At 33.8% G+C, this 11,518-nt stretch overlaps 1 protein-coding gene across 1 annotated transcript in view; it reads left to right on the forward strand.

The window, feature by feature from the left end:
* Positions 1 to 10,631, forward strand: part of LOC130444466 (uncharacterized) — a 177,508-nt gene extending 166,877 nt beyond the window's left edge. The window contains exon 5 of the mRNA XM_056779591.1: positions 3,928 to 10,631. Within this exon, the coding sequence (XP_056635569.1) occupies positions 3,928 to 6,495 (2,568 nt within the window). The 3' untranslated portion in view covers positions 6,496 to 10,631. The remainder of the gene's footprint in view (positions 1 to 3,927) is intronic.
* The last annotated feature ends 887 nt before the right edge of the window (positions 10,632 to 11,518 follow it).

Genomic DNA, 11,518 nt, shown 5'->3' on the forward strand with positions numbered 1-11,518 from the left:
GTTGTGACACCGATTTGTATAAAAATTTGGCTTAGGTTCTAATCATCGTCTATTTTGAAATCTATCCGATGCCAAGACTTTTTTAGCGATAAAAACTACCCCTGTTCGAAAAAAAAATCAGATTGGAGCATTAATAGAAATCATCTTAATATGAGTTCAATGAACGTCAATTGTCAATATCAAATATAATTTATTAACCATTAATCAGTTTTAGCTTTTTATTGCCACCCCTTATAACAGAAGTCATTGGAAAATAATAATAATAAACATGTTATTAACCCCTCAATCGAAAGAATAATAAATACGTCAAATTAACGTCCAGTTTTGACCCCTAAAAACCACCCGATGATGGTTATCATTAAGAAATTTAATCTAAATTGTTATTTAGAAACCGGGAAACACAATAGTATGAAAATTTAGTCTATGTTCTACTTACCCTCTATTTTAAAGTTAACTCTATACCCGGGAATGCTTTTGATTTCTTAAGGGTGAAAACTACCACTACTAAAAAATTTCAAATTCTAAATATGGATGTATGAACGATTGAAATTATCTTTAAATGTAATATGATTATACAAAATTAATATAGATAATTTTAATTACAAAAAATAAATATAAATCATTAATATTTCTCCTCACTTGTCTTCCTCTTGGTCCATAATTGGAACAGTACTGTGGCAGTTATCTCCATTATTTTGTACCAGCAACGATACGCTAAACTGCACTTTTTTGCAACCACAAAAAATCATTCTTAGTAACTCTTCAGGGGTAGGTTGATCTGGAGTTTTAATGGGCTGCAATTCTTTTTCTATATTGAAACACCTCAAATCAACCGAGTTTATCCTTTTAGTCCCCAACGACCACTGCTCTTGTAAATAAGCAATCTTAACAGATAGCTTAACGGCAGTTTTTCTAGTAGTAACCTTTATAAAAGATTCAAATTTCATCTTTTTATGTGTATGTGTATATGTATTGATTAATATATTAATATAAATGTCCTAATTTCTTAAAAAATTTGATTTTGGTTATTTCCAAAACTGACATAGTTTTTTGCAGAAATCAAGTACTTCCAAAAAGCATTTTGTATCGTTAATAGTTTTAGAATTCTTTTGGAGATAAGGCGGTTTTTCGCTAAAGTACTAAAGTACCTCAATTTTTTTCAAAAATAAGTACTTCAAACTAATCAAACATTGAAAACGTATTATTAGAAAATGGAAGAGTGGCAACGATTTTTTCAGATAAAGTGAGATTTTCACTATTTTTTCCAACGAAAAAATTGGTATCGACATCATTCTCTGCATTTTATAAAACAAAAAAATAAGGATTTTTCGAAGAACTGTATTAGTTTTTGGATATTGTGAAAAGAAACTTTCCATTTTGGCGTTTGAAAATACCAAGCAACTTTCAACAAGCTATTATTTCTTTTGTATTGGGTCTCCATATCTCATAAACACACAACGAGTGCGTCAGTTTATAAGTTTATAAATCCACCTTAAGCTATAATTTAATATCAATATTTCTCCTAAAAATCGTGCTAAAATAATTTCCCTTAATGAACACATGTCTCACTATTAGAAATATAACTATCGAAGTTGGTGTAGGAAAATTGAGAATTTTAAAAATGTTCAAAGATTTCGACCATTGTATTCAAAAATGAATGAAAATAGTGGCTCCTATGGAAAACAACTCCAAGAACTAATTCGAAACATAGCAAACTAGTACTGTGTTACGAAGGAATTTACTGGATTGTAGTGTTGAAGTGAGTACCTCAACTGTGCGGAAAAAGCTTATGGAGAGCTAGAAAACCAAAGAAGAAACAATTTCTAGCTCATAGATATCAACCAAGTGTTATTAGACGATATGAAGGTAAACCTCTGCGCCGAGATCGAATCCAACAGACTTTAACACCCTTCTAAACAGATGTTTAGGGTTTTTTTACAACAAATGAAATTGGACGGTTAGTTTATATTGAAATTGGTCCAGACTTTTATCGGAGAAAATAAATTGAAACTGCTTGATTGGCCTGGTAACTCACCAGACCTAAATCCAACTGAAAGCTCATGATATATTTTCCAGAAACGTTGATTTGCACTAAAAAAGAAAAAATTACAATGTGCTTTACAAGTGTGGTGTACGATGATGAAATTAAGACTTGTGTGCTAAACTAGTGGAGTGAATGTCAAGCGTATTGTTGATGTCATTTCTACCAAAAGGGGAAATCTTCGTAGTTAAAAAAGCTGAGGTTTTGGAAAAAGATTAATTTTTTCATTCACAAACATCATTAAGAATTCAAATATAAAAATCTAACAAAAACTTTGACGATATTGACTATGGAAAAAAAATGAACAACGAATTTTCTTAAAATTTGGTGTATCCAATAGAATTACGGCTACGGAATGGTTGAAAATGACGCAAAAATGTTTTAGAGAGATTACTCCATTGCAAATGGAAGTATTTGAGTGACACAAAGCAGTCAATGAATGTCTTGGAATAGTCGACAACTTGCCTTATGTAAGTCGCTTATCAATCTATTAATGACGATATTTCGAAAAAGTTAAAGAATTGATGCTCGAAATTCGTTAAAACAGCATTAGAGAGGTAAGTAACTTCTTCCATGGACCGCTTAACATATTTTGATTAATGTTTAACGAATCAAGCGTGTCAATGCCAGGCTCGTAACAAAAAACTATATTGGAGGATCCTACATTCATCATACGCATCATTCCTGGTGAGATGCCAATGAGTTTATGAATATGATGAAGTTGCTTAACAATCTAGTAAATGCCGCTCAAACATTGAGCAGAAACCAAAAACACCACGTTAAAGATACTGAATATAACACTCATCCTGTTATTCCATTGTCGTATGTGTGTGCCTCACCATTAATTCATTTCAGAGGGTCAAACAAATAATAAAAAGTACTAGTTGACTGTTTTGAGACATCTAAGTGAAGCAATTTGTCGTAAATGACCGTATTTGAGATAAAACCATTCAAGAATTTTCCACTACTATAATGCACCGTCCTATTCCAGAATAATTGACTGATTTTTGGCCAAACACGAAACGAGTCATCGCGCAGCCACCGTATTCACTAGATTTACTTCCCTTTGACTTTCATTACCTACCTTTTATTGATTCAATTGAATATTAAATTATAAAACGTAAATAGAACTGCCATCTTTTAGAACTTCGGTAGTTAAACGGAAATAATCTTGTGGATTCGACTATTGCCATCCGTTTATTCAGTTCTTTATTTTTAAAATCATATACTTACAAAACTTGACGCAATGTTTCTAAACTGCTGTAATTGTATTCGATGTTTTCATTGGTAAACAGTGGAAATGATGAGTCCACGTGGACTGACGGTTTGTTAGACGTTCACCGTTCAATTTTATACGTGGAGTAAACATTATTTTTCATATCTTAATTTGGCATGAGTGCCGTGCATATTTATGAAATCTTTATTGTTCCTTGCATAATTGTCTTCTGCAATTGATATTGGAAGAACTATAATTCTTATTGGAACATCCGGTACAAATGATTCATATGTTTTATCTAGCATTAAATAAAAAGCTTATTATCCAATATTTTATGACATTTATTATTTACATTTCTGATTGAAAATGTTTTCAACTAACATAAATTTGAAAATTCAATCTCAAATTACTTAATGTGATTTGATGTCTCAAATCCAATATTTTATTTTTGGTATAAACTTGCTAGACATGTGTAAAACGTAATACCTTCATAGAATGCAATGAAATCGAAATTCAGTAAATAAAATTATAGAACCCAATTTAACATCGCTAGATGAAGTTAATCGTTTTTTGAGACCTGCTGTATACATACATATTTATAGAAATATAAAGATAAAGAAATAACCTTGTTTTTATTGGAAGCATAATTAATTTTATTGTTTTGTTACAGTTGATATTCGACGAATTCAAAGTGGGTCGATACGAAGCATCCGCATTGGACGGCTGTCCTGACGGTTACATGCAACTCAGCGAATTAGGGCGACCATTTACCGGAGGCTCATGGTGCGGAACATCTTCCGGTCCGGCAGCCTATTACAGCGAAACATCCACCATAACAGTAACAGTAAAATTGTTCGGCTCTCCAGAAATTCCATTCGCGTTCCGACTCAGATATAGATTTTTCTCCAAGAGGGAAGCAATAGTGAGATTTGGTTCTCCGGTATCTCCTTTAGAAAGAGGGCAGATAGCACCGGGAACGTATTGTACGAGGCAGTTTGAAGAATGTTACAGGAAACCATGTAGATTACAATCCCCCAATTATCCCGGGATGTATCCTAGGAACGTTTCTTGCTATTGGAGCTTGAGACAAAAGTTTGTTCCTACTTGTAAACATGCTATGATATCGGTTCGACAAGAAGCTGTACATAAAATGCAAATGAAAAGGTCAATCAATGTTGCCGGTTTGAATAAAACTGAAAGAATGTTGAGAGCTTGGAGAGACTGTACAGGAGAACGTGATCATTTAATATTTTACGACGGAGGATCAACGAACGACGCAGTATTAGCTAAATATTGCGGCGGAGATTGGCTACCAAGAGTTGTTTCCCGAGGTCCGGAAATGTTAGTAGCATTCCATTCATCTCCATTCAGCATACCCCTACATTCACCTTCATCTTTATCGACTTTGCGCGGATTTGAACTAGACGTTGAAGTTATTTTTGTAGATTCTGATTCACTAGATTTCTCCCGTCATACTTTAGACTGTATATTTCATATCAATGCAACAAATCCCGATAGCGACGAAATTTGGACTGGGAGAGGGCGCAAAGGTAAATTGTTAAGCCCCAAACATTCTTTGCCACCTAATACTACATGCACTTATAAGTTTAGAGGCTACCCCGAAGACCTAGTTTGGATAGCATTTATTTCGTATAGTCATAAGGCGTTATTAGTTGGTGATAATGCGCACGCTTTGCTTCGAAACGATACGTTTACCAATGGTTGTTCGACGCGTATAAGGATTTGGGACGGTAGCAAATTAATTGAAGATAAATGTGACGAGGCTCCGAGATTATGTGACCACAGTGCATTAAGCAATACTACTAGGATTACTAGACCGTGTTCGAAAGACGAAAGCTATTTGACAATCGATAAAAGTTTGAGTATTCAGCATTATACTGAAGACGGAACTGCCCTACATCCAGCATCATTTAAGTTGATATACGAATTCGTTGATACTAAGATGGGAGGAGAGCCGTGGCCTAATAAAATTGACGCAGGATCGTGTTACCGACTTTTTAAAAAGCAACATGTCGGAGACGTGACTTCACCAAGAAATATTTTTCTCTACGGTAGAGGAGGAGCGAAAGATTTGGATTGCATTTATAGATTCGAAGCTGGTATTAATGAAAGAGTAAGATTGATATTGAATAACGCTTCGTTTGGAATGAATCCTACATGTGAGACTGTAATAGACCCTCATACGGGTAGACAAATATGTGAATATACCGTTGGAAGCCGTATTTCCGAACTGAATATATTCGAAACACCATGGGAAGATATTCGAATTCACAAAACCTGTATCTGTGATAATGTAACACTTTCAAATAAACCGCTAGTATTCACATCTACTTCCAGTACTCTGGAACTTCAATTCACTGCCAAAGATATGAATATAACAGAAGACTTCACCGTTATACATTTCCACGTGTTATTTGAAATAATATCGATGGATGAATGTCCGAGAAATCAAAGACTTCGAGGGTACGGAGGTGATGTGCAGCTGCATTCGCCACCAGCGAACGCAGCTGATAATTTGTGTTTAGGTTTACCATGGATTGTCGAAGCTAGATATAATAGAAGCCTATTTTTATTGAGTTGGGGTGCTTTTCTACCGCTTAAACCGCGTTCAGATGAATCTGCTCGCTGTCCCACCACCAATCGTATCATGATCTATTCGGGCCGGCCGCCCAAATTAGTAAGAGTAGTTTGTCCAGCAGAGCCAGGTACACGTCCTTTAGCAGTTCACGTGTTTAGCGAAGAATGGTGGGGAGAAGCTTTAGCGCACATTGTTCAACGTCCCCCTAATTTCATGATTGAATGGATCGGATCGGAAAATGGCGAAGCAGCATTCAGTTGGTTAGAAATTTCTAGATCGAGAGCATCCTTACTTCACCAACTCCAAGTTCCAATAAACGCAAGTACCAACGAAACGGATTTGGAATGTGCGTACAAGTGTCCCGAGCTCGATGCTTGCATAAGTTCATCTTTATGGTGTGACGGAAAGGATCATTGTCCTTCGGGTTTCGACGAATCCGAAACTCATTGCGGTGCCACCTCGAAATTACTAAACTCGTTACCACTATCAGCAATGGCTGTTGCAACAGCTGTGATATGTTTAATCATCCTTTTAGTATGCTTAACGTTACACAGATCTCGAGCCCGCCGAAGACGAAGAATGGCAAAAAAAAAGTTATTGACCGGTCCTCAATTATTGAGTGCTAGTATCAGTTCTTGACATAAAACTCCTCCTGTAGAATATATACATGTGGATCGGGAGACAACCGTATGAGTTAAGGAGTTAACCGATTCATCCGTCCCAATGCTCACATTTTTATCTACCGGTGCCTTTCTGTGATTTACAACGGTTACACGTGATATCTTCACATTTACACCATAATTAGATAAGTATCGAACGGCCCCTCGTACCCATATTTTCACTGTATCACTTAACGATAAGAAACGATATCACATAAATTATTGAGGAATATTATAACTTACTCCACGTAACTATTCAGTACAAAAACATCATGTATTTTGTTGTTAGTTTTTTATTTAAACCTTTTTGCTTTTTCTGTACAACGAATGGTGCTCGTCATTTTACTTTTTTAGCAGTATTATTTATAGATTTAATTTGAGCAATCTCGGTTCGAATTCTTTTGGAATTAATCCATTTTTACTGGTTCTTCCAATGGACCCACATAAAATAAAGTGAACGACCTCGCTAGTCATTTAATATGTCTACATCTACCGATCAATACGTTAAAACCATAAACTTCAAGTATTAATACTACTAGGAAATAAATTAATCAAATATGTAAATGTATTCTACACAGTATATTCCAAATAGTATGATTCTATTTCTTCCGATCTGAATTCGTGCATTTATCTTTTTGCTTCCAGAGGCGATTAACCTCGCCATTTTGTACGAATTACCGTTGTTTCATTAACATGGAAATGACAACTAACATTTTTTTTTTTTTCAAAAGCAACTAAAACATCCGCTACAGACATTTTGTTGAACCGTAGTGAAAGCTCTTCTAAATCTCACTATTGACTGCCTCTGACTCTTAAAAGTCCTTCTGGACAATTATCCGAATTACTTCTACAAATAATGTGTTCATTAACTCTCAGTGAACGTGACTTGAAACAAGAATATTTGGTAATAACAGAAATACATAGCTCCCTACTTTTGTTTTGATAGTACCACAAAATGCAAATACTCGTAATATGCTGATCATTTAATGTATATTTTCTCTCGAACCTCTTCCTCGATCTTGTAAAATATACCTAACTGGTGTGAGTGAGTGGGGAAGTAGAATTTTAAAAATTCTTGAGTAAATCTATTCTTTCTTTGAAGGAACAAAAAATACTGTGTAAGTAACAAAGGTTTCTGCCGCGCTCGGAAACGTCCCGTTGTTAAAATAACTAAGTTGTTTTATAATAGATGATTATAGTATAATATAATTTTTTTACTAGAATTTCAATGTATATTATTAAAGCTTTTCTCTTTGATCATAAATATATGAAATGACTTAGAGTTTTTAATGTTTCAATTAAAATTTTTTAAATCACGCCGCGGTCATGTCTTCGTGGTAATCAGCATAGGATTGAGAAAAGCTGTTAAAAGGTAAAATCAAAGCATTAAAACAATCTTCACTGCCATTAAGAATAATAATTGGGTACTCGTTTGCTCCTTGAGCACTACGTCCTGTGTATCGAAGAAAGTTCAGTCCAAATATTATTCTGTTGTCAAGTTTTTTATGTTTAAAACTAGGGATGAGTCGATTCTCGATACCATCGATTCTTGGTCATTGGTATCGGTATCTAGAATCGATCACAATAAGTTGATACCGATACCAGTAAATGAACGGAAAAATTATTTTTTAATCCAATTTATACTATTATCAAAATGAAAATATCATATTTTGGAAAATCATTTGTTAAAATATTTGTCTCTCTTTAAACAACAGGCTGCTTCCGTGCATTTATTGCGCCGACAAAGTAGTTCCATATCGTCTTTGATACATTAGGTGTAGCGTGTAGAAAAATCCTGCTTTTAAAATAAGTTGGACAATGATTTTGATTGTTAATACAATAATCAAAAAACCAAAGAGCGAAAATTTTAATTGGTGATATGGGGAGATATGCACATTTCTTCGTGATATTTATTTTATTTATTAATTTCGACAACCTTCTGCGTATGGCTTAAATTTTTTACCATTAGAAATTGTCTCATTTGTCCCTATATAGGCATAAATTGGTTTGTAGGTTGTTTAAACAAATTATGAATATGTTTCTAGTGAGAGAATTTTTATTTACAAGGGGCTATTATAAATCCATGGTACCGGAATTGGGAGTCGATTTTTTAGGTATCGATATCGAGAATCGAAAAATTTTAGTATCGACACATCTCTATTCAAAACCAACACAAGTGTCCAAACATATATTGTCATAATCAGAGTATGTATGCGTTTTCTGAACCTAGTCCAATTTTAGTACTAAATAAAAAGTCATAAATTATTTGTCGAATAACATATGTGGTTGTATAATGTATAAAGTTAATTGTTCAACCCATTTAATAATAGAAATTTCTAATTGATCACCAAAAAGCCATTTTAAATTTAAATAGTTAATAATAATGAAAACAAAACACTAAAATTAAACACAAAAATCGCAAATGAAACTAATATCCCAAAAAAATTAAAATAAATATAATACTCATTAATTTCGACACTACGAACTACCACTGTCAACAATCGAAAACAAGCTTAATATTTTGATAATGCGCACGTGTTCTTTGCACCATGTTAATTATTTGACTGGTTTACTAAGGGTCGGTATTACAAAGTCCGGTTGACCGAAGGTTGAGATTCAATTGTTGAGAGAAAGAGAGAGATACGTTGGTTAAAGTTTGGTAGGATAAGGATGATTTTTGTGATGGAGGTGGTTTGTTTGAGTAGGCCCTGATATAGGAATAGCTCCTCTGCAGGGCTAGGGTTGTGGTGGTTTAGTTGGCTTGGGTTTGCACAACTATTTCTATGGGGAGATTTTGGCCAAAATAAAACAAAGTGAAGCTTGTAAGCAAAACGGCCCTTCTCGGATTGTTTTTTTTTTTATTTTTGAGAGGCTTTATTTGTTTTTTATGGTTTTTTTAAAGCCGAATTTACATAATATGAAAGTTAGCCAGAAGTCCAATGAGTGGTTGATTGTTGGTTCTACCGTAACGAAATAATTTGAAGCGTCAACCAAGAGTTGAAAGGTATTTTCTAACCTCAATTTTTGTTTATTTTGGCTTGCGTTATTTTGGCATCTCCCGAAATTTTACGAAACAGGCTACTTTGGAAAGATAGTAGTAATAATGATTCATCTGAGACTCTGATTTTTCTTTTTCCTTTGCAATTCATCTTTTTAAACAGTACACGTGGAAACTTCCAACAAAACTATACTTTGACTTTTGACTGACGCACTATCCACTAAGATTTGATTGGTTAAAATTGAAGTCCCAGTGCAACCAACGTAAATTTTTCAGCACAAAGCTCCAGTTAGCCAACGGATGGTTGTAAATGCGTTATAATACCGAACCGATGTTAACTATCGGTGGAGTTTCGAACAGCGCTTGAATAACGTCCAGTCTAAGAAAACTTTTATAATACTGACCCTAATAAATACATAATCTAGTGAAATAACTACATTCGTCGTGCGAATAAGTATTATAAAGGCTTCTTCAAAACTCGCTTAGGTATATCTTTTACTTTTTATAGTCCTTCAAACAAGAATAGATAAACTCCACTGCACTGCATTTGCATCTGATTATCTATTTCCCTGCTGAGAATGGATACTTAATCTTTTAGGCTCTCAAGGTAATTCCAAACTGTCTATGTTTACGTCAACAAATTATTAGGACTTATCTTTCCGATATACATACAGAATGCTGCATTTAAAAACAAAACACCTATAACTTCATTCCAATTACCTGTTTAATAAAATTGTGAACTACTTCAAGTTTTTGAACGCAAATGTGTTTATTTATAACATCGTTTTAATTTCTTTGTTAGTGAGATACTTCGGATGACACACATTCTCGTTACTTAATTTGCCATGTCTTTATTTTCACGAGAAACTACAGCTGTTTGTATATGAGGGAGCCTTCTCAATCGGACTTTTGTACTTTGAACTATAAAACGCTTGCAATGAATCATTACGCTCCATAAAAAAAACATATATACCCCTCCCTCAATTAAGAGTAGCACATTATACATAATGAAAGTGACCCTCTCCCTCCCAATTACAAAAAAATTGAAAGTTGATTCCACTTCAAATGCACTCATACCTATCATCAATAAAAACAAAATCTGTCCCCAAAATATAAAAGGTATATAAAATCGAAAAACGGACTGAAAGCGTTCATCGGAAAATCATGGAAGCCTTAGTGAAAAAGGTCCTGGAAAGTTAAATCGAGTGTCGGAAAATGTCCGATTTTCGGTCGTCAAAAAAACTATTCGTATGTAGCAGGAAATTATACGCTATATGCGAGTAATGCTTTACACTGCTTCGGTGAAGTACTATAAAATTTATGATGTTCACATCCAGGTGAACTAAAAGTATAATCGTGTTCCAAATACACCAGAATAGACGTGTTTATTGTATTGCAAATCATCAGTACATGATAGGATTATAAATTTCATACAAATACTGAATAAAAGTCCTGAAACAAGTTGTCTGTTAAGTAGAACTTGAAAATATGGGTATATGGAACCGTAACTTAAAAGTTAACAAAGCAATCTTAGCGAGTAATGATTAAGGTGAGCTTAAATTCATTGCAGGGCATTGATTTTGGGTTATAAACGTTCGTCGCGTCGTTCGAATGATAAATTTTATTTTATTTGTAATGTTGAGAGTTTTTAAGAAGGAAGTCTAAGAACTAATAACTTAGTGAAATGAAACTAATCTTTAAAAATCCGTTTTGTAAAAAATCTGTTTAACTATTGTTGCTGAATTTGTTTTAATTGTTTCATTTAAAAATAATAAATACATTCGAAAGATTGGGTGATATATGAGAAATTTAGAAGATTTATTGAAACCAATACATAATGTTCAAGAGTAACTGACTAAGAAATACAATTCCACAATACATAAAGTAATACTTGATTTTGCGCAATGATCTAACCATAATTTTATATTGTCCATCAGTTTAAAATATCATTTTCATTATTTTTGGTATTAAATAACTAAAACTTAATCAAATTATTTCAATTATA

Source organism: Diorhabda sublineata, chromosome 5 (assembly GCF_026230105.1).
Source record: "Diorhabda sublineata isolate icDioSubl1.1 chromosome 5, icDioSubl1.1, whole genome shotgun sequence".
Lineage (NCBI taxonomy): Eukaryota > Metazoa > Arthropoda > Insecta > Coleoptera > Chrysomelidae > Diorhabda > Diorhabda sublineata.